Genomic DNA, 22,902 nt, shown 5'->3' on the forward strand with positions numbered 1-22,902 from the left:
TTTTCTATGCAGGTTCTTCAAAATCACAAACGGTTTTAAATGAAAAAGAATATCCGTCTCTTTCAAGCATAAAACAAAACAAAAACACTACAAAAAAGGAAGGGCGACTGCAGGGAAGACTGCTAAGACACAAACACAGCTTGCTCATTAGTTACTTTGTTTTTGGACTAGGGCCAAATTTCTCTGGGTCATAAACTCATCGAAAACAGGGAATCTAAGTTGCTGATCCAGCAAAGTGTTGAGAACATGTACATCTCTTTTCAGCACAGTCTATTATACTCTTATTCGAGCCACGCCAGCCCTTGTCAATTTGTTTACAAGGGAAGAGCAAATGCATCCGCTGCCAGTGGAAGATTGTCTTATTGATTTTGAATGATATCTGCCACAAGATGGCTGAGGTAGCAGAGGTCAAAGATCAAATCACTGTCGGACAGTTTGTCAAGGACTTTATGGAATTTTTTTTCCTCAATGGCGATGAAATAAGTTCAAATATAATCCAAGATGGACAAATTTAGCTTTTTTATGGAAGGGTGTTTTGTGTCCTTTTCCTTCCAGGAGCAAAAAAAACATTTGCTGCTATTTATCTCTTAAAATACTATGAGATACCACTGATATAAATAGAATAAATCTCAAACAATACTATACAAAAAATATTCCTTTTCCAACAAACTTCTTCAGACAACAATATGACTATCTGAAATGGGATTCAAGATGTTTAAAAGGTCCTAAAGGCAGCCAGTATAAACCTTCTCTGCCCGTGTGCTTTCTGGTACAGCTTACGGGAGAATTCAATCACTAAACAAGTGCCAAACTCCTGAAATGATCGCTTCTAACCTGAGCTCTCTTAACTGTTATTACACTGAATAGACTTGTGCTTTTGGGAGTTATTACACTGAATAGACTTGCGCTTTTGGGAGTTATTACACAGAATAGACTTGGTCTCTGAACAGGTGAGGAACCCAGGCAGGAGCCATTTGACCCATTCGTGGCTCTGTCCTTCATGAATGAGCTTTGCGCTACCTTCTGCCATTCTTCTGGACATATTCTTTCTGTTGCCGTTATTGCCTTGCTTCTCTCGTTAACCTCTCAGCTGGCTGAATCAAAGTTTAGGGCAGAGAGGAGAACCTCAGATACAGCGATTCAGATAAGAGGAGCACCCCACACCCTCTTATAGCCTCCAGCCCTGAGATATATGGATCTGCGGGGGCTAATAGCAAAGTATTGACAGGGAAATGGTGTGCTTATCCTTCTACTGCATGCTGGGGAGAGCTCCCCAAAGCAGATGGGACATACTTTGGGGAGAGGTGGAGGAGGAGGGTGAAAAGATGCAGTAGAATTGCACTGGGACAAATTACAGTCTTTATTGCTTTATTTCAGCTAATTTGTCTGTGCATTTGAAACTAAAAGCTCACGACACCCAAATCCAGACAGACTTCAAACCAAATACTGTAAACTCGCTATATAGAGTATGTCTTTCAGTCTGTCTTATCTGATCTATAAATCATTCAACGGTTGGATATCAGGGTCATGGTATATAACTCTCCACTTTCAGAATGTCAACACTACGTCAATGGATTGGCAATGTGCATTTTCTTAAGCTTGTATTTGACTGCATGTACTATATTTGGCTTAGAGGAAGATCTGTCTCTCGTTCTGTGACTCTTGAGGGCCATAGGTCCCTAGCCTTTCAAAGTTATTCAATATTCTTTCCTGCTCATTAATAGAGGTGCATTTATCATGAACAGAAAACACCAGCAAGGCGGCCAGGAGGTACAACAGTATAGAGATTGTAACTGTCACTCTTGGGCAGTAATCCACAACACAGTGACAAGTGGATGTCTGACATTACATGCAGACGCAGCGGTGCCAAGTTTAGTAGTAGTATATACAAAAGTAAATATACAACAACATATATAACTGCTTATCACTTCAAAAGATGTTTAAATTTACACATCCCTCATGTAAAATATTTTCATAGGAACTGAACCATATAGCATGTGACAGTTTTTTGACAACATACATATAGGACATGAGTATAACGCTCCATCAGTGGGTCTTGGGCAAAGACAATGTATAGTTTCTTGCCAGGGGGTGCAAAGCACTATGCTAGGCCTTGTCTACGACCATGATTACACACTTGACATCTTTATAGCGCCATGGCAGACGTCCTCTTCAACATAACTGGAGAGGGGAACTCAGTGCGCCAAAGTGGCCCCAGAGTGCTCGATGTGGGCCATCAGAGTTTTGTGTTGACATAATTAGCCTGCTTAGCTGCCATCTGGGCTGTAGTTGTTGGCGGGTGGTATGAGCCAGGTGCTTCATGGGTAATACCAAAGAGAGGCATACAGCAGATGTGCATGGGTAAAGCTGCATACTGACCCTGGCGTGGATCTTGAGTGAGTTCAATCACCCCCCAAAAACAAACAAACAAACTTAGTCTGAGTATTTTGACACCTTCAAACAATTAAAATAACCTGTTAAGGTAGTTTAGAAAACGTGTCATTTTCTACTCTGCGATAATCCATGGGAGAAAAATAAGCACTGTAAAACTACAGTGTAATACAGATGCTGAATCTGGGCTCGCCATCCAAGATAACACGTGCCAAACAAACCAAGTAATCACCACTGTTATCGAGGAAAAACAGGTGCCATTTAATTGCTGTCACAAAGCTCCAAATTGGTGGACTTTCTGGAGCAGTTCAGTTGGCTAGTAACTTGATAAGGCTGCTGGATTTACTCGATGAGGTAGAAAGTTCCTGAGCAAGCAGCCGGCATGTGGTTGTTGTTCCCAGAGGGGTGGGAAACCGTATCTGCCCTGCAGGAGCATCCTCTTTGGTAAGCACTTCTTATCCAGGCCATCACTGCAGGCCGATAGCAGCAGGGTAATATCCAGTAACTGCAGCTTTATGTGCGATCCAATACTTGGATCAATCCTTTGGTCAGGAGGTTCCCCATTAACCCCTGAGATCTCTTTCTTGTCTACCCTTTGTTTTCAAGTAGATTGAATATGTTGTTTGGAGACTGTAGCTGGAATAGTGCTTTATGTAAAGTAGGAAGAAACATCCCTTAGAGATCTCTAAATTGCTTTGGTGAGCATCTTTCAACCCATAGTGAAATACAATGCACATCATATACTTAAAGGAAAAATATTTGACTGCACTCTATAGCCCCCAAATTAGGAAATTAGCTACATAAACAAACTATGGATGTAGAATTCAAGACAAAAAATAGAATGCAAGACAAAAAATAAAAATGTACAAACAGCAGTTTTGGATAGCTTGGAATAAATAAATGTAGAAAAAAGCAGAGTATTGATATTTTAGTGCTATCAATTTGCCAAATAAAAAACAGCCACAATTTAGACCACATTTGTGTTGAATTACACTGTCCCAAAACAGTGTTATGATTTGCATTGTTTCAAATTATATTTTGCAGGTCTAATTGTATGTCCAGTGAAAATATGCCTGCGAAAGTGTGTGTTCTGCTTCTAAAGGCAGGCACCGAAAGGATTGCATTGCGCGAGTACAGAGTGGTGCAACTGCATATTTGTGTTTGAGGGTACATGCAGGCAGGGAAGCTAGAAATATGCATAAAAGAGATATTGGGAATGGAGAGAGAGTTTCCTTAAAACTCCCAATACTTTAGGGAATTTTGCCCTATATATTGTCCCATATGACTGAGCAGAAGAAAGGCAGGCTGAACCAAAGACATCTCTGCAGAGCATCTGTAGTCCTCCCATGGAATATAAATGGGTTGTCACTGAATTTGGTGCCATGTGGTTTGCTAGTGTCAAACTAAGTAGTAGTGCATTCTTAAACATTGAATTCCACACATTGCTCAAAATTAGAATTAAAAAAAATCTGCAGTGATCAAACAAACTAACCTAATTTGATATGTTATAGCAGTGTTTTGTCTCATAGAGGATTTTCAAATGAATATCAAATCTCTCACCCTTTCTGGGTTGGAGAAAACACCAGTAAAGATATTTGTTTATTATATTATACGGTCAATTGTAGTGATACACATTTAATTGTATGTATATATTTATATTATGCTAATATTGAATTTCATTTACATCTTAACAGAGACATTAAGAACCAAGTCAGAGAGAGTTCACCTACCTTGAGTACAACTTCTTAGCTGGGCCAAAAGTTTTCAGTGCTGGGCGACGGCAATATCAAACAGATCACATGAGCAGAGTTGAGCATATGTTGGTATTTCCGGGCAGACATCTGAGGGCCACAAGAAAGTACACGTCATTCCAGCGGTAAAAGCACACGAGTGGGAGCCTGATCCGGGCTTGTCGGAGGTTTGGTCAGTTGAGCCCAGCAGTGGAGACCTCGGGACAGGCACACGGGGAGACGGACTGAGCCAGACTGGGCTCTGCTGCAAGGCTTTTTCGCCTCTCCTTTACTGAATGAAAGCAATCCCTAAGAGTGAATGGGTAATGAGAGACCGGCTCCTGAGATTTTAGCTTTCTTAATCATGTTCATAATTAATTCAAGAACATTGATAATTTCATTACATTCTTTTTGTCTTATCAATAAATGATGTGGCTGCACTTTTGGTCTTGTGTATACGGGAGAGAGGGAGGAAGCAAGGGAGAGAGCGTCAAGAGAGGTAACACTGCACTAAAAGCACGAGAGATGGAAAATGATACAAACAGGGAAGTGGTAATTATAATCTTTGACCAAGCCACTGGCTGCACAATATGAAGTCAAGTGGCTACAAATAATTAATAAGGCCTCCTGGTGTGTGTGAGTGCGTATGCATGGGGCTGGCTGTGTGTGTGAGATGGTGGAATTTTTGTTGTTGTTGAACACACCCACTATTAGCAGATATTTGATCAAATATGAAAAATGTTTCATCAAGGACATACAGAGATTTTTTTTCATCAAGCTGGTTTATATGTATGTAATGTTGAATAGTTTTTTTATGCGATACACTTACCATTGCACAAGGCTGGAGGATGGCTGTCTTATACTAATGTCCTTCAGATCTAATAAAGGTTCAGGTTTCAGGGAGATTAGTGAAATGAAGGAGACCACTCCACTCTCCTCTCCTCACATCTTTGCCCTCTGTCAGGTCAGAAAACAAAAGAAAAAAAAAGTAAAGTACTTTTTTCTCTCTCTCTTTTTGTCATAGTTTCCAGGTTTTTGGCAGCAGGAGTAATGAGATAACATGCATTTTTAATAGGTCATTTTCCGAATATTCAGACACCCTTCACCTTGGTTATGGACCATGCGCGTGATTAATTAAACCGTTTGCTGATCAAACGTGCACTGAAAATAGAAGTGATGAAATGGATACTCCTGTTCCCTAAAATTAGCATGATCGAATCTCTGAAACTCCTGTCTGAGCAAGAGGAGAACAAAACATGGAGGCTTCGAATTATCACTTAACTGCAAACTCACAAAAATACATGTATCTTCTTATAAAAATATTGCTACTTTTATACACTCAAAAACAAGAGGAGTCAGTATATCAAAAGTTTACCAAAGAAATTGTTGATATTCATTCATAGTGTTGTGTACTCGCAGTTAACGTGTGTGACTTGCAAAGAACCTGAAAATGGCTCTTTCTGGAAACAAATCTCCTCTACATTTGGATTTATTATTTACATGTAAACTTTTATTTAGGTAACTGTTTTGCAGAATCTCTTGGTCATATTTAAAAAACCATTTAAGGATAGAATGCAATATTATAATATTGGTGCATGTAGATAAAAGAATACAATTTACTTCCGTTATTTAGCCTATATTTAATTTGTACCTAAATAGGATGGATAATTAGAATCATTTCTGCAACACTGGTCTATTTGAGTTCTACCCATTTTTAATGGATTTGGAATTGATTACTATACTGACGGGTAGAGTTCTATGCAGCATTAGAAATTCAAAAAACTTATATCCTATTTCTTGCTCATATGCCACAGGCTCTTGTCTTGAGATATGACCAGCCAACCATGGGAAATATTAAATGAAATACAAAAGTAAAGAGGGAAATATACAGATTTACAGCAGGCCATTTCGACAGTAGACTTGATATAAGGGGTTCATAACAAGTTTTGCATTTTATCCTTCGTCCCCTTCATGCACATTTTCATCATATTTTATGTGATCTATGCATGCAGTACTCATCCCGATGACGTGTCCTTCTCATACGGATTGCAACAATACTTGTAATGATGGTCCTTCCCAGCTGTGAAGAGAAGCGAGCGGGAGGCTATACTATTAGCATAATACCCTCACCCTCCTTCCACTGTCCCAAGGGACCAAGTGGGCCTGCATGGGGATGAGGGGTGTCTTGGCTATGGAGGGGACTCAACCGGCTGCTGGACCTGCAGGCTGAAAATGTGTGTGTGTGTGTGTGTGTGCGCGTGCGTGTATGTGTGTGAGAGAGAGGGACAAGGCTGAACTTGCCTGTGGGCAATGTAATAAAAACGCCACACGCTGCTGGTGGTGACGGTGGCACTGCTGCTATTGCTGCAAAGGAGGGGATAAATATAAACTAGGCCTGCATCAAAGAGACGGCCCTCCAGTCACAGCGTGACTTACGCCCTAATAATTAAAGCCCTTTCCAATAAAACAGGGGGTTGTGGCCATGCATCTATTTTACTTGTGTTTGTAGCTGCACTGGGACTGATTCAGTATTTGAATTGAGTTGGGATTTTTTTCCCCTTTTTTAAAATTTAGTGCATTAGAGAAAAGGTAATCAGTGGAGATAGTTATTTTTAGTTACCTTGAATTTTACATTTTAAGATGATTTTAAGTTACTACTTAGCTGTCAACATTTCATTTCATCACGTGATCGGAAATTGGTCAGAAATGGATGGAAAAGATCAGGATTTTAAAATGTATTAATTTTTAAGTATTAACTCATTGGCTGCCATTGATGGGGATAGACTCCAATCTAATTGGACTGGGATGGCTGGCAGCAATCACTCGATCACCGCCAGCCCCACAGTCAAATTGGATTGGACGTCATCAATGGCAGCAAATGACTTATGGGCTCCAAGAAACAAAATAATGCAGGGTTACAAGGATATTGATCCCCTTAGTTAAAAACCAGTGCTGTACTAAGAACCCAATATAGAGTTACAATGTTGGGATAATTTTGTTCAAACTGGAAAAATCAACTGATCCACAAAATCAGGTAACTGAGACTCATGCAACAATATGTCATTGGGTCTCCCAAACACATTTGTGCTCTTCTGTTTATATTATTATAAACAGATGCACACTTATCCACCTCTTCCGGTACATAACTAGCTAATCATAAGAATGCAATGTAAAAGCCTCCAACTCTGTGCTGGGTAAGGTCTTTACCACCTTCTATTTACTTTATCTTTTCTCAATACAGTCATCAAGATGGCCGTGTAACTGGTATATACTGACATTATATTGCAGGCTAGACTGCTTTAAAGAAAATAATTGGTACCTAAATATAAGTCATGCAATTCCAAAAACACATGGAAACAGGTGATCTCCATATTAATATTAATGGATTGTGACAGGGAGAGCATTCAGCACCAAACATTACCTAGAATATCTGTATTTTGGTCAACCTCTGTCTAAATTACATCTTAATCATTTCTGAATCCAACTGATTTGTGGTTGCGAAAAGGAGATAGAGAAAAAGGTAAAGAGAAGAACAGGAGGAGGGTGGGGTGGAAGTCCAGGCATGGGGTATCAAACTAATTAAAGCAAGCATTTGTCAGAGATTAAGCCTTGAACAGAAAAGGTCATCTGAACACCAGCGCTCACTGTTTCGCTGCTGTGCTCTTAGGGCAGTCTAAACCTTTCCAAGTTAAATGGTAAAGATGCTATTTGGCAGCACTGGGAGGATGAGGGGGGCCATGCTCACCAGTGCTAAGACGGACGTCCAGGTCGTTGGTGACTCGCTGTCCATTACACATGCTGGTCAAATCTGGCAATTGCTGCCATTTAAGGATGAAAAATCACTACTCAGGCAAGATCAATAGATGCAGCTGACTGTAGCAACGTGATTAATTGACTGTCACCAATTAATGTTCATCTCGTTGCAGAGTACTACAATTTCAGTTAGTCAGGTTAGTCAGGTTTAAGCAATTCTGCATAGACTGGCGAAATTATTATATGTAGTTACTAAATACTAATTGTATACAGTGTACCTTTTGATTTGAATAATGTAATACACACATATCAATAACCTGGAATAATGCATTGGATTACAGTCAAAATTATGATCCGATTTGTTGTTCGTAGACTGAGATGGCTTTCGAAGGCCTATAAATTCTCTAAAGTGGCATCCCGTACTCATTGAGAAATAAGGTAACACTTCCCCCACACATTGTACCCCCTCCAAAAAAAACTGAACCTTAGACACATTAATTAGAAATGGGTTCCTTATCTGTTTCATTAAGAAGTTGGAGGTAAATATATTTGTAAATAAAACATTTGAGATATGGTGCAACAATTTCTTTTGAAATAAAATAGAAATATTTCAATGTGTTAACTGTTTATTGGTCAAAGTATGTCTTTTATACGAAGCTTTTATGTAATTCCTAATGTCTCCGAGGCTCACTTAAACATACTGTTACGCTAGTAGTGCTATGCTTACAGACTGGAAACTGTGTAACAGCTTCATTAGAAGCCAGTCAATTCTCTCAAGAGCTATCACTCATATCTAAACCAACATATCCTGTACTTCATTTATCTCAAACTAGGACATCTCTCTAATGCAATTAGCATTGACTGGTGGGGACTCTTTTTGTTATTTCATTGTAGTATTCTGTTTGTATTAAAAATAAGCTACAACACATTGTTGTTCCTTATGAGACAGTCCATGTCTAAGATGTATTCTATAAATCAAGATATTATAAATAAACCATGTGACATCTGACTAATGGGACATTATAGAGTTTAGTCAATATAAAGTGCATGGTAACCAGTAAGAACTAATTTTTTCCCCATTATTTTTAATTCAGAAAGTCCATCTTCGCTCTTGAGTTTTCACTTAACTTAGACTGCTTGGAACTTTCGTTGAGCAACGTTCTTTTTTATTTGTTTGTTTACAAGTTAAATTTAACCGGAATGAAAAGCATGCGTAGAATTGTAAATGCTGCATTATCTGCTGGATGAATATTTTACCAATGGAGGCCCATGGTTGCTATTGTTTCACTTTTAACCTTTATCTTCAAAGTTACACTGTATTATGCAAATAACATCCTATTTCAAGCAACTGAGTTGTGATGAGCAATAGGCTGCAGGGATGCAGAACCATTTCCCATAAAAAACACAGACTTTTTTTGCGGGTGAGGATGAGGGGAATTTTCCATAAGACATTATTGTGTATGTCTGTGCCATATATGAGCATATTAGGAACACAGCATATTAGTTTCCCTAATCACTTTTTAAAAAAAATATTATTATTTTTTAAAAATCTACTTACAAATGGCGGCCAGGCGGATGATTGGGGAGTGTGTTGGCCTCACACTTCTGGAGTCCTTGGTTTGATTTCAGGTCAGTCCTCCTGTTTGGAATTTGCATGTTGCATGAAAAATCACATGTTGATGTTCCTTATTAAATGAAACACCCCCACAGATGTTTAGATTAACTAATTAATTAATTTAAAAATGGAGTCACTTAGCACGGGGGTGTCAATTCTTGCAATAAAGCACACTGCTATTGAGTTGATCCTGAGTCTCAGTATGTTTTGTGTGTCCATCTTTTGTCTGTCTGTCTTTTTTCCCCCAAAATCTCCAGAACACAAAAAAAGAACGGTATTAATATACATACGCGTAAATGTGCTGTGCTTGAATTGTTTGAGCTGCACGTCAGCAGGCTGATATTAATTACGAAACTTTTTGGTCTTCGAGATTTTCCGTAGTCCGTTTTGCATTTCCGCCTCAGTTTGGCGCGCTCTTCCACACTTCCGGTTGGCTCATTTGAGTCTCCTCCAGCGACGCGCTCGGAAACATGGCTCTCAACTTCCAAACTTCGACGCTATGTCTGACTCTCCCCATATCGTGTCAGATATGCCTCGGAAAGGTAACGATCCACCTCGCAGTCGTTATTGCATAAGATCGAAAGAAAAAAACATCGCGTTAAAAGTTCCACCGAGTAGGCAACGTTTGTCCAAGCACAGACGTCAACTGCCACATGTGACATGTTCTTTGATCGTTTCATCTCGTATTATGGAAGAGTGTGGCACCAACTGACTTTTGATACATTGTAGGTCAGGCAACCGGTTATTTGTGGAAACCACCACGTGTTCTGCTCGTCCTGCATGGAAATGTGGTTAAAGAACTCCAGCCAGTGTCCCTCATGCCGAGTCCCCATTACTATAGAGAACCCTTGCAGAGAAATTCTAGGTGAGTTGTTGCTGCTACACAGTCCGATCAGCAGCAGATATTTAGACATCCTCTACAATTGTTATAAAAGTCTATTTTCCCACATTTACCAGGCTCCCTGGCACAGACAGCCATTATTTTAGGTTATTGTTTTCAGATACCTGCTTGCCACCATATCTTGACCCTCAAAGTATCTAAGTTTATACATAGTAAATGTTTCTTAAAAGGTTGGGCAACTTGAACCAAGATGCAATAACAATGACATTTGTTTGTTCAAACAAGATATTTCACTTCCAGATCGCCTTGATTCAAAGGCTGGTTAAAACCTATACGATTCTTACTGATTGAATTTGAGGCAAATAAAAAATATAATTCCAAGGTGTTGACTATCTACCTAAACAAAATACACCTACTTCAACCCTACATTTTTTGAATAATAAATATTTCACTTTACTGAAACGTGTGCCATTTCATAATACTTTATCTGACTAATATTTACACACTAATCTGTCTTCTGTGTTCTGCTCCAGGAGGTACAAATGACAGTGATCACGCTGAGAGCCCCTCTGTGAGAAAATGTCTTCGGAAAACTAGGGGAGAGCTCCTTCTGCGTGATTATGAGGTATTAGTCCACCAGGCCTTATTGGTGAAATAACAATTATTTAGAACAACAACCCTTCATTCATGCCATTACAGAAGTTAAGAATAAACACATTGTCGAAGGGTCAATCGAATATGATTCTGGAATGGCACCGGTTGCCTTTTCTTTTTTTTATTGAATAGAATTTGCTGTTGTTAATATTCTTTTCGGTGGCCCGGTGTTAGCTGGGATAGACTCCAGCACCCCCCGTGACCCTTGTGAGGAGAAGCGGTTAAGAAAATGACTGAAAGATTAATATTCTTTTCTAGTAATGGGAATGGAATGCAATTTGTCTTGACAGGATGAAATTGAGGGTCTCAGCAGAGAAAATGAAGAGCTGAAGTCCAAAAACCAAAATCTGGAGTTGCAACTGAGGACAGCCTTGGATCCGAGCAGTATTAACTCTGTGCATGCAGATGAGAAAAGAGTGGATCCGAGCTTCATAAAGGAATGGACAAACCGGTTGCAAACAGCCAACGATGTTTGCGATAAACTTAAACAGGATTTTGACAAGCTTAAGGAGGCATGTAATTTCTAACATTTTAATTTAATAATCTTTTCAATGTTATTTCATTTATTATTATTTTGTTGTTGTTATTTATTAAATTTTAGAATGTCCAAACAAAGACTAGAGCTTACGGTATTCTTATCATCCCCAGACAAATAAAGCACTGCGATCTCAAAATGTTGATCTGGTGCAAGAGAATACGAGACTGAAAGCTGAGGTGGTTAGTAGATCCCCACAAAAGTAAGTATCTTCTGTTAGTGGGCAAGTAGTACACAAAAGTCTTAGTTTGATGTGTGTAAATTTCTCTAGATATCGAAAGGTATTTTACATTTAGAACAATTCAGAACTTAAGTCATTGGTTAAATGAAGTTAGGCATTTGAGAATATGTAGCAATGGAATGTTTGCACAACGATTTACCACATGTTCACATACGACATAAAAAGTAATGTTAATTTTTTTCCGACGGTTGCCATGCCCTTAGATATTCTTCATCCATGTAGTTTTAGTCTCCCCTATTCTCCCTTTTCTCCGCTCTCCTTAAGTTAATGACATTTGCCACTGTTCTGTTTCTCTCGGAAGTCATTTTTCCTGTCATCTTGACAGACTAAACTTGAACTGTTATAGGTAAAGTAGAAATACCAAAATATTAAAAAAAAAAAATCTGTCACTTTTTCATTACGTTATTCCTACTGTTTATGCACGTTTCTACGCCACAAGACTCTTCGTCATGCATTCTTTCATTCTGAATAGAAAAATGTGATTAAAATGTCAATGATATCTAATGACAAAGTGTTCTTGTTGGAAAGGATAAATTGTTTATAAAAAAACAAACAAACATGTTTCATCGTCAGGTTTGGGCGTTATACTGTTGCTGCCTTGGAAGCAAAAATCCAGCAGTACCAGAGAGACCTAGACCACTTGAATAAGGCCCTGGAGCGCAGTGACCAGTACATTGAGGACCTGGAGAATCGGGTCCGGACGTCTGAAAAGAGATGTGCAGAAATGCAGGTGTCATCTATGAAGGCGCTGGGACAAGAATCTCTTACCCAACAGCAAAGACTCAACATGATGATGATGAGAAGCTTGAGTGATAACGAGCGGGGCTCCATTTGCAGCAATCCTGAGGCTGATGCATTGACATTTTCTACACCTCATAGCTCGATGTTCTTATCGTGTGCGGATCAGAAGGACACTCTCAAAAATCCTTGTGGGCTCTCCAAAAATGTGGAGGACATGGATGGCACATCCTTGGACATCTTGCCTTCCACGCCGTCCTCCGCCTTTCGTTCCCTGACACTGAGAAGCCCTGGTGTGCGTGAGAAGAGAGTGGCGTTCAAACCTGTTACTCATCTCAGAAGACTTGATTTTGGCGAGGTTCCCAGTCCGGGCAAAACCACCACAGAAACGCAGTTAAGCAACGGCGACATGTTCCCCAAGTGTTTGCCTACAAATACGGATGACGGACAGGCGCTAAAACCTGTTTTTTGGGGAACTTGGAAGCACTCGGAGTCAAATGAGCAATCCCCTCCTGGTCCGAGTAAAGAACAATCGGCTACTGATTCCACAGCTGCTGTTTTTGTGGCTGACGAGCCCGATAGTTTCCAAAAGTCCAGCGAGGCTTCCATGGATGCTGCTTACCTCAACAAAATCTCTGAGTTGGACTCCATGATGCTGGACGTGGAGAGCTCGAGTAGCCGCGGGTCTCAGCTCTCCTTGGCATCCCTTCCCGCCGACTTAGACCACACTCTTACCGCAGAACCGAAAAAGTTTGCTGATGTCGTAGTACAATGCGCTACGGTTAGTAACGAGGCTCCTGGAGATTGCACTGGAGAAGGATGTCCTCCATCTTTGGTGTCAGATGTGGAGGAGAGTCGTGTGCCCGGATGTGAGGAACACGGAGCGACTTCTCACGTGGAAGAACTCTCTTTTGATCTGCTCTTTGACGCTCTGGAAGAAACCAAGGCCGGTCCCTCTGGCTCTGTCAGTCCAGCGAGCCAAAGCCAGGACCATGACCTCTCTCCCTGTGGGAAACCTGTGAAAACATCAAGAGACAAACATGCGGTCAACGCTGGCCAGCCAACAAAGAGGAAGTCCCACAGCCCCTTTAACACAAGCAGCCCCACTAAACTCTCAAAACTTATGTGAAGTTGTCTAACACCTCTCTGTCTTCTGCACTGAAACATGTTCTTGACACGCATTGTGCACAGGGGTCTCATATTTTAAAGTTGCATCTCTGTTTGTGACATAAGAGCAGGAAAATCATCTGACAATTGAAGTAGGCGTTCAATAGATTTTAAAGTCTTGCGCTTAAAAGAAAGTCTGATGGAGTTAAAGCTGTAAGACAAATATCGCTGTTTTAAGTATAGCACTGCCTGTCTATTGTTGGCACACTTACTGTCTGACCTTTTTGTCCGAGAAGTTGTGAGTCACAAAAGATGACAACCTACTGAGAGAGAGAAAAAAAACACCTAATAAATGCGAATGACCTTGCACTAAGAAAATGTTTATTTATTCTGTGTACCGTGGCTACCGGTAAATGTCAAATGCTAGGCAGAGTTTGAGCTCCTTCAATTTTGTGTTGAAGCGAAAGTTGTTCCAAAAAATTGGTTTCATTCAATGGTGCATGGTACTGATGTTGAGCATGACAATGATCCCCCTGATTTGTTGATTTTCTGGCATTCAAGGCAGAAAATTGGCTCATCCACTGCTTAATAGTATAATGATACACAACCTCTCACACACAAATGCACAGACACACTAACAGTAATTTAATTGTAGCAGAAAGCACTTTATTATGCAAATTTAACGATATCACGTGTATTTCACATACTGCTAATCGCTGGCATGAAATTTTAATTGGACAACCATTGTGGCCTGAATAAATGAAGTGTTAATTCATTGGGATTCATTAATTTAGGTAAAGACTATGTACAAGGTTACACTGGAGTATTAAATCAATTTGTTCAGTGCTCAACTGGAGATGGCGAGCTTTGTGGATAAAGGTGGTTTATCAACTCCTGGAATTGTAAACGACTTTGTTTGTACATAAGAACATGGTACATAGTTTTCCCCCCCACTTTATCGGCAGAAAATTACCGTTATTCTAGACACCCTCAAAATGTCAGTCTATCATATTGTTTTATTTACTTGAGTGAAAAAAATGCTTTCAGCCGTGGTTGACTTTACATTTATAACACTAGCATATTCTAAAAACGACTGTTCTCAATTGGATGGCCAGGTATATAATGAACTAGATGCATTAGGCAATTTTTATTTGAAGGGGACTCATAATAATAATAATCATAATAATAATAATCGGACAGGCCCTGTCTATGTCCGATTATTATTATGAGTCCCCTTCAAATAAAAAAGGGGACTCATAATAATGTATTTGTTTTGAAAACAAACCACAAAGTAATGTACATTTCCCCCAATAGAGATATACACTTTTTGCCAAATGAATGTATATATTTTTAAGATGGACTTTACTGGACTTCATCTCCAATTAGTGTATTCCCTACAGGGACCAAATTTCTAGTGTCTCAAGAAGACATGGCTAAAATAAACTGCAACAATCTTCACAAAAAACGAAGAAAAAAATCATGTGGCCAGTTCCTTGGTAAGATGGAGCCGCACCAGCTTTTAAAAAAACGCAGACGTCTCGTCTCTTGACGTTAGTGGCTCTGCCCTGAGAGTACTCGTTTTTTTTTAATCCGTCAGTCTGTTAACTGCTCTGGCACTTTAGGTCTCGCGAGAGCAAGGCTGGCTGGGCTTGACGAGATCTGAGGCGCTCAGGTGTAAGAGGCTCTCTCATCCCAGCAGAGGGAAACAGTAGACAGATAAGTGCGCGTGAGAGACTGCAGGCATCTCTGTGATCTCCGAGCTCAAGGCTCGACTGAGCGCACACAACACTTGCGCGCTCGGCGCCATCACACGCGGATAGACAAAAGATCACTGGCGGTGTCAACAACTGCTTTTTACGGCTTTTGGGGGCCGTTTCAGCCCGTTTCTCTCTGCGCGCTTAAACTGGGGGAGCTGGCAAAGATGATGTCCATGAACAGCAAACAGGCGCACTTCGCCATGCATCCTTCGCTACCGGAGCATAAGTACACCACCCTGCATTCCAGCTCGGAGGCTATCCGGAGAGCTTGTCTCCAAACTCCACAGGTAAAAGACTTTGTTTGAAAACTTGCGCGGGTGTGGTGGTCTCCGGCTTAGGGACTGAGCGGCTAAACGTGCGCCAATTCCAAAGGGTCGCTCGGAGCGAGGCGCTTAATCTGGCGTTTTTTTTTAAATATATTCCGCTGCAATCTCTGATCTTTTTTTGTTGAAAGGAGGCAAATGCCGACTTCACTGTTTTGCTCTGAATTTTGATGACTTGTCGCTTCCAAAAGGAATACCTCAGCTCGTGCGTTTATGTGTCGCAAAGTCACAATTGACAGCTGCATTTATTACTATTCGCTTTTCCCCTCAAATGAAAACTGCATCATTCTCATTAGTCTTTTTGTTGTTGTTGTTTTTGTTTGTATTTATTTATTTTTCCTCTCCACATTTGCAACCGTAGCTGCAAAGCAACATTTTCGCCAGTTTCGACGAGACGCTCCTGGCCCGGGCCGAGGCTCTGGCGGCAGTGGACATCGCCGTGTCCCAGGGCAAGACGCACCCGTTCAAGCCCGACGCCACGTACCACACCATGAGCACCGTGCCGTGCTCGTCGACGTCCACGGTCCCACTGGCCCATCATCACCACCACCATCACCACCACCACCACCCGAACCTGGACTCGCCGGAATTAATGGACCACATCACTTCGCCCTCTCTCGCCCTCATGTCCAGCGCGCACGACGGGGCCGGAGGTGGAGGCGGCGGCGGCGGTGGCGGCGGCGGTGGCGGCGGAGGCGGCGGCGGAGGCTTGATCTCCACCTCCTCCGCACACGCACACGCGCACGCACACGCACACCCGCACATGCACGGCCTGAGCCACCTCTCGCACCAGGCGGCCATGAGCATGAACTCGCCTCTCACCCACCACGGCCTCTTACCGGGTCACCACGGCGGGAGCCAAGTCGGCCCCGGCATGCCGGGCGGTGGCCTGCCGTCCATCAACGACTCGGACACGGACCCACGGGAGCTGGAGGCCTTCGCGGAGCGATTCAAGCAGCGGAGGATCAAACTGGGGGTGACCCAGGCGGACGTGGGCGGCGCGCTGGCTAATCTCAAAATCCCCGGCGTGGGGTCGCTGAGCCAAAGTACAATTTGTCGATTCGAGTCGTTGACTCTGTCCCACAACAATATGATCGCGCTCAAACCCATCCTCCAGGCGTGGCTGGAGGAGGCCGAGGGGGCCCAAAGGGAGAAAATGAGCAAACCGGATATTTTCAACGGAGGGGAAAAGAAACGCAAGAGGACCTCCATAGCTGCCCCGGAGAAGAGGTCCTTGGAGGCGTACTTCGCCGTGCAGCCGCGTCCCTCCTCGGAGAAAATAGCGGCTATAGCGGAGAAATTAGACTTGAAAAAGAACGTGGTGCGAGTGTGGTTTTGCAACCAAAGACAGAAGCAGAAAAGGTTGAAATTTTCCGCCTCACACTGACTACTCGGGGGGTGAAAAAAACAACAACGAGAAAAAAAATCAACAAATAAAATAAAGACACGCAAAAATAAAGTTGCTGTGACTGAATCGGAGGACCAATGGACATTAAAAAGAGCACCATCTTTGGTCTTTTGTCTCCGGCGAGTTTCTACGCTGGTGCGCAATGGGCTTCGCTCATTCTATAAGAGGCTTCATATATATATTCATTATTTTTTCACGTTATCGGTGAATGTGAAGTATGCAAAATCAGATTTCACCCACCTCGCGCCGTTCCTGAGAGGAAAAGTTTAGCGACGGTCGACGTTGCCTTTTAAAACACGCGGGGAAGAGAAAATGCTATATAGCCAGTTTGTTTCTCCTCACAGGCCTATTATTTGAACTAATAGCCATTCACAAATTACCTCATTCACTGTCGTATATATTTGAATTTGGTTTGGCGTCTGTGGTTGTTGATTCCAGAATAATCCACATGACTGTTTATTTATTTATTCATGTCTTTACGTATGATTTTGAGGGCTGCTATAAGTGAAATTTCGTTGCAGTGTCTACTGGTTAAACGAAAATGTAGGCCTGCGTGGAATATTAAATCACATGCAGCATTTGATCATCTACAGGCTCTCACGTCTGGAGATATATTTATTTCAATTTGCACAAAATACCCTTTATTTATACGAAATGTCCACATGGTTTTGTAAATACAAAAACATCACTTTATCACAAGATTGGAGTTGGTTTAGAATTAAAATGATAGGGTGGACACCTTTGGATTCACAAACTAAGGTTAAAAAAAGAAGGGGAGAAAAATCCATATGAGAGCACGAAAAGCCTTGTCTGCTGATACTGAAATGTATTTTCTGTGTTTTAGTTTGCAGTGCAAGCACTCTATGCATTGGAAGAGCAATTATGACTACTCCTTGGTACACAGTAGAGCTGTCTACTGCTATAGAACTTGCCTTGTGATGGTGTAAGTCACTGTTAACTGCCTGTTTTCACATTAAGATCACCACGTTGTTTGTCGTGTTAAATGTGAAGGAAAACGTTGTAAGTACTATTTTTTATTTTGTGCACAGGTATGTTTACAAAGCTGGGCGTCATGGAAATGTCTCTTTCACCCGCTCTTCTCACAACTTGTCCCCACGCATTTGCCGTCCCTTTTCTTTGATTTTGACTTTCAATTGTATTTTTCATCCTGTACGCCAAATTCAACAGGGAGGTGTGTTCCAGCATTCTTCTAATAAATCGATAAATTAAAGTTTGTCTTTCTGCTTGTGAATGGCCCACTAATTAAGACATTTCGAGTGGTAATTAATTAATTTCCTGAAATGCTCGCTTTGTGATTTTTACTCCCATATTGAAATTTAAGGCATTTGTTTGACTCTGTGAAAATGAAAAAAAAGGATGAAATCTTCATATCAACCAGGATGTAGGATAGAATATAAACAAGAAATGATCAGTTAGCGTAGTGTGATTATAACACAGAAGGAGACACACACTCGATTTTTCCTCCAGATGCTAAATCTTTTATAAAGGCTGGTATGAAAAACTGTGACTGAATTTCCAAATTCTTTCACAGAGGGTAAAATGCTCTTTCGACGCCCCTAACTCACACAATTTTCTGTTTACAAAGGAAACGTCACTATCTTTCTTTTTCATTTGTTCATTTTCTAACATTGAGTTTCCTGATGCAGATTATTTACAATAAATGTAAATAATGTTTCAGAACATGGCAAAGTGCGATTGGAATGAGTTTCCTTTAATTTCCTCTATATACATTCGAAAAATACATGTCAGATTTGCATGTTGTTTGGAACGCCGCAGCTCCACGGAAATCATTTCAGCACCACGAACAGCTCCGCTGACGGACTAGGGAATGATGCATTATTGAAAACCTATATCAAACAGCTCTGGGCTGCTGTCTCTCTGCACAGGGGCTCTTGGATGAAGTCGGACGGTCTGCCTGCACAATAGCCTCTAATATGTTAATGGCCGTAGGGGATGCCTGAGGTTCCGTCCCCAGCTGGCTCGCCCACCATATGTCAGCCTGTTACGACAGAGGCCTCTATTAATCAGAGCCATATTTCATCAGTAACTTCACCGATATCATAACCCTTAAAGCTCCATTAATAATAGGATAAGGTGTCGTTGCTTCTTGGGCCCGTTAGGCCTGCATTCTTAACATTTAGGTGACGTGCACTCACGTGAAGGTTAGCGTGTTGCACCATCCATGATACTATTAACACTAAATTGCATGTTTTCTTCTCCATTTATAGTATTAAGCAAGCAGCCATCGAAGTTAATTCACTGTTCAGCTTTGGAGAATAACTCAAGGTGGAGGACATTGCTTCATTTTGCTGGGCATGTGGGAAAGAACTTATTTTATACTGCCAGTTTGTTTTGGTTAATCTCACAGCCAATCACGAAAATTATTGAAGCTCTTATAAAAAAAATGACCCTATAATGCACTTTAAGCATTTTTACTTTTCAGCAAACACGCTGGAAAAGAGGATACTGTTGAGAGTTAAGTTGCTGTTGGAAAAAATGTTTTACTGAAACAGCAAAATCAACTGATTATTTTACATGGGTCTCTTCAATTTTCATTTCCTATTGCAGTATACAAAAATGTATATAATTCACAACACATGATGTGATAGTACTATTACTACTAATACTACTAATAACAATATATAGTGATAAGGAACTTGAATAAAATTCCCACCCTCTTATGTGGGCGCACACAAGACCCTCTCATAAATGTAACACCCCCAGGCCATTAATTAATCTTTAGCATGGATGTAAATAAGAGGAAATTGGATTCCTGACACATGAGATGTGAGCTTCCCTGACACCACGGCTCCAAATAATGATTCGAGCCCAGGTTATGGCAAGGCAATGCAGCTCAGATTTACGAGCGCACGACTTTTTCGAGACTGCGAGCGGAAGCCAGCGGCCCCTCAACTAATCGCAGCTGTTAGGCACACGCGTCAAGATGGATGACATCATTAGAAAGCCGCTAAAAGGGAAAAGAATCGGAAACGCTCACGCGAGGCGTGCCCTTGTTTCCTTTCCCGACAGTGTTCAACTTCCAGGCGCTCCGAGAAGAAAATAATAAGAACGCCCGTCGTGGGCCCGCTTGATCCAACAATGCGCAGGGAGGCTGGCCTTTGGACGGAAATGTCAAACCGGGGAATGTTGAGGGGTTAGATCCCCCAGATCTGCACTCATTTCCCATTATATTTGCTCAGTAATCCGCGGTGGCAGCCATGCATCGCCCGGGACTGCTTTGAGAAGCGCTGGTGTTGACACACGGGTATATTTCAATCACGGAGGGTTCAAAGTCACACGAACAACTTATTTGTCTAATAAATCCGCCATTTAGGAGGAAAAATATTTGATCTTGGGGGGGCTGACCTCTTGCCATGTAGCCAGTGATGCTTTCAAGGATATGAGGCTTGCTGCATATCAAAAATTGCAAATTGGATTCACGTTGGTATCAAGGAAACAGTCCAAGTACACATATGTATTTTGGGTCTTGTCTGGAAAAGTTTAGTTGGAGGGCACACAAGTTGCATGGACAAGGAGTTTGCAATTTAATGCACAAATACACTCGTCATTTTATTTTGTTGTTGTTAACAGGTTAATTTAAGGAAATGTCTCTAAGGTTTTCACCGATTAAAATTAAACAATAATATATAACCCTTTCAAAATCGAATTCTTATTATTTTTTTAATCCTTACAGTGCACTCATTATGACTTGGAGGGATCTATGAACGTTCTAGCAACGTCAATGGCATCAAAAGAGGCTATAACCTAAGCGTATTTGTTTTCATAATCATTTTAATTTCATTAGTTTAGCTCGTGTTAATATTGTGCTCATTCATAAATTTATTTTCTAATGATATAACAATAATAATAAAATTAATTAATGATTCATAATTAGATTAAATTATTTATGGGTAAAAAGTAGTCTCTTGCACTATAAATGTCTTATGTGTCAACATCTGAATAGCTGTCCACTATAGTGAACACTCCCTGAAAGGAATAACTTGTTGCTCATTAATTAACAAAGAGGATTTGTGTGTTGAATTGGACTTTAATTTTGCATACATAAAAATGGTTCACTGTACAAGTATATCAGTTAAATTGGACTAGAGTCTTCTGGCAGCCAAATTGTCCTGACAGTCACCTACATTAAGAATTTTTGATTAAATAGAAATGAAAGTAGTCCAATTCTTTATTGCCAGTCAAGTTATTTCAATGTGCCATAATACATAGTAACCTAGCCCACGTGCGGCATGGAGTGAGGTAGCAGGCAAACCTAACAATGTACCTTATGTCTTAAAACGTGTCTTTCTATATCCCACGCCATTTATAAGAAGCCTATTTAAACCTAAATGTCACGTCATCCAAAATGTCCCACAATACCTAAATGCCATTAATTTGGCAGCCCATAGCTAAAAAAAAACTGTCATGGCCCAGGGCAAATTTCTCTTTTCACTCGAGCCCTGAACCCATATTGCTGTCCTCATATAATTTCACGTTACCATAAATAGAAGGGCATGCCACTGGAAGCAAGGGTGAAGAATTTTCATTCCTTCATAATATAGCAGATTCTCTAAGTGTATTTACCTTTTAATTTTTTGGTAAGTGTTTTTCAAATTAAACATAGCATTTTTTTGTTAAAGCAAGAGAAGAAAGTGGTCTAATAATCGTGGAAAAGCAGAAGAGTACCCATACACATTGTAATACTGATTTGAGTTCTGATCAAGACAATAATTACTGCTTATACCAAAACCCAAATATATAACTATGCAAACTTTATCAAAATGGCACTTATAAAAATGTGCTCAATTCTTTCTCTACTCAAGCTCATAACTCATTCAACTATATCTAGAACCACTTTTCCCCATTTAAATGACGAACCAAGGGGAGTTATATATAAAAACATAATCAGAATTTGGGGGACACATTAAGTTGAGGTACCAATTCAGTTATACAGTAAACAGCATTGTGGAATGTTACATCTGCCTCACCTTGCTAAGCATCACTTCCAACTGTAGTCATAGCCTGTCTGGAGTTTCTATGTTATCATGCTTGTGTTTTTCACTTCTTACTTCAGCTCTTCAAGACTCCAACTTATTCAAACGTGTGTGAGCGAGAACAAATGTGTATGGTCTGTGATTATCAGGTAACCAATATTATTTTGCGGTGGATCTTTTTTGTACACACAAGAATCCTTTTTTTTGCTACCTCCCCAGGGTTGACAGCATTTTTGTGCTGGCAGTCGAGGCATAGAATTCTATGCATATCTGACGTGGAGCAGCTCTCCAGCCGTTGATATTCAATATGTTCCTCTGTATACATAGACGCCAATAATGAGGAGTGTCGGCCACCGGTTGTCCGCCACTACGCCATCAAATATTCATCATTGTTGATTAAACAGCCGGCAGCTGCCGATCGGCCGAGTGTCAAATTTGTATCACGCTACCTCGGTACACACACAGCCAGACAAAATACAACCAATGGGAATGAAGACACACCTGAGACAAAATAGCCATGAATTCCAAACTGTACATGCATGTAAAGCACAGTGCTCATGGGTTTGGTATAGGGGCATCACTTGCACTTTTTAACACCTCTTCTACAATGACGCCTGTAAACCTCAACCTGGATATTCATATAAATGTCTGTGAGGAAGAGAGATTGAGAGAGAGATAGAGAGAGAGAGAGAGAGAGAGAGAGAGAGAGAGAGAGAGAGAGAGAGAGAGAGAGAGAGAGAGAGAGAGAGAGAGACAGAAAGAGCGAGGTTACTAAGGCACATTGAATATTTCAT

The 22,902-nt window shown here is 40.9% G+C and overlaps 2 protein-coding genes and 1 long non-coding RNA gene across 4 annotated transcripts in view; 2 read left to right on the top strand and 1 right to left on the bottom strand.

Annotated features, from left to right (window-relative positions):
• Nucleotides 1-10,635, bottom strand: part of LOC144092745 (uncharacterized) — a 33,840-nt gene extending 23,205 nt beyond the window's left edge. Inside the window, exons 1-4 of the long non-coding RNA XR_013306141.1 lie at nt 9,780-10,635; nt 9,433-9,513; nt 4,951-5,078; nt 4,122-4,232 (exon numbers count right to left, since the gene is read on the bottom strand). This is a non-coding gene — a long non-coding RNA (uncharacterized LOC144092745). The remainder of the gene's footprint in view (nt 1-4,121; nt 4,233-4,950; nt 5,079-9,432; nt 9,514-9,779) is intronic.
• Nucleotides 9,865-14,380, top strand: obi1 (ORC ubiquitin ligase 1). The gene is made up of 6 exons (XM_077625806.1): nt 9,865-10,031; nt 10,219-10,354; nt 10,864-10,955; nt 11,275-11,496; nt 11,633-11,721; nt 12,334-14,380. The coding sequence occupies exons 1-6, from the start codon at nt 9,960-9,962 to the stop codon at nt 13,625-13,627; spliced, it is 1,905 nt and encodes a 634-aa protein (XP_077481932.1). The 5' UTR covers nt 9,865-9,959; the 3' UTR covers nt 13,628-14,380.
• A 911-nt stretch (nt 14,381-15,291) lies between these two features.
• Nucleotides 15,292-18,324, top strand: pou4f1 (POU class 4 homeobox 1). Of its 2 annotated transcripts, XR_013297174.1 has the most exons (3): nt 15,292-15,649; nt 16,047-18,036; nt 18,143-18,324. XR_013297174.1 is itself a non-coding variant. In XM_077588240.1 (2 exons), the coding sequence occupies exons 1-2, from the start codon at nt 15,527-15,529 to the stop codon at nt 17,070-17,072; spliced, it is 1,149 nt and encodes a 382-aa protein (XP_077444366.1). In that variant the 5' UTR covers nt 15,292-15,526; the 3' UTR covers nt 17,073-18,324. The 2 variants fall into 2 exon arrangements, 1 of the variants encoding a protein (XP_077444366.1); XM_077588240.1 differs by having other exon boundaries at nt 16,047-18,324.
• Nucleotides 18,325-22,902: the final 4,578 nt, after the last annotated feature.

The sequence above is a fragment of the Stigmatopora argus genome, chromosome 2 (assembly GCF_051989625.1).
Source record: "Stigmatopora argus isolate UIUO_Sarg chromosome 2, RoL_Sarg_1.0, whole genome shotgun sequence".
In the NCBI taxonomy this organism is placed as follows: Eukaryota; Metazoa; Chordata; class Actinopteri; order Syngnathiformes; family Syngnathidae; genus Stigmatopora; species Stigmatopora argus.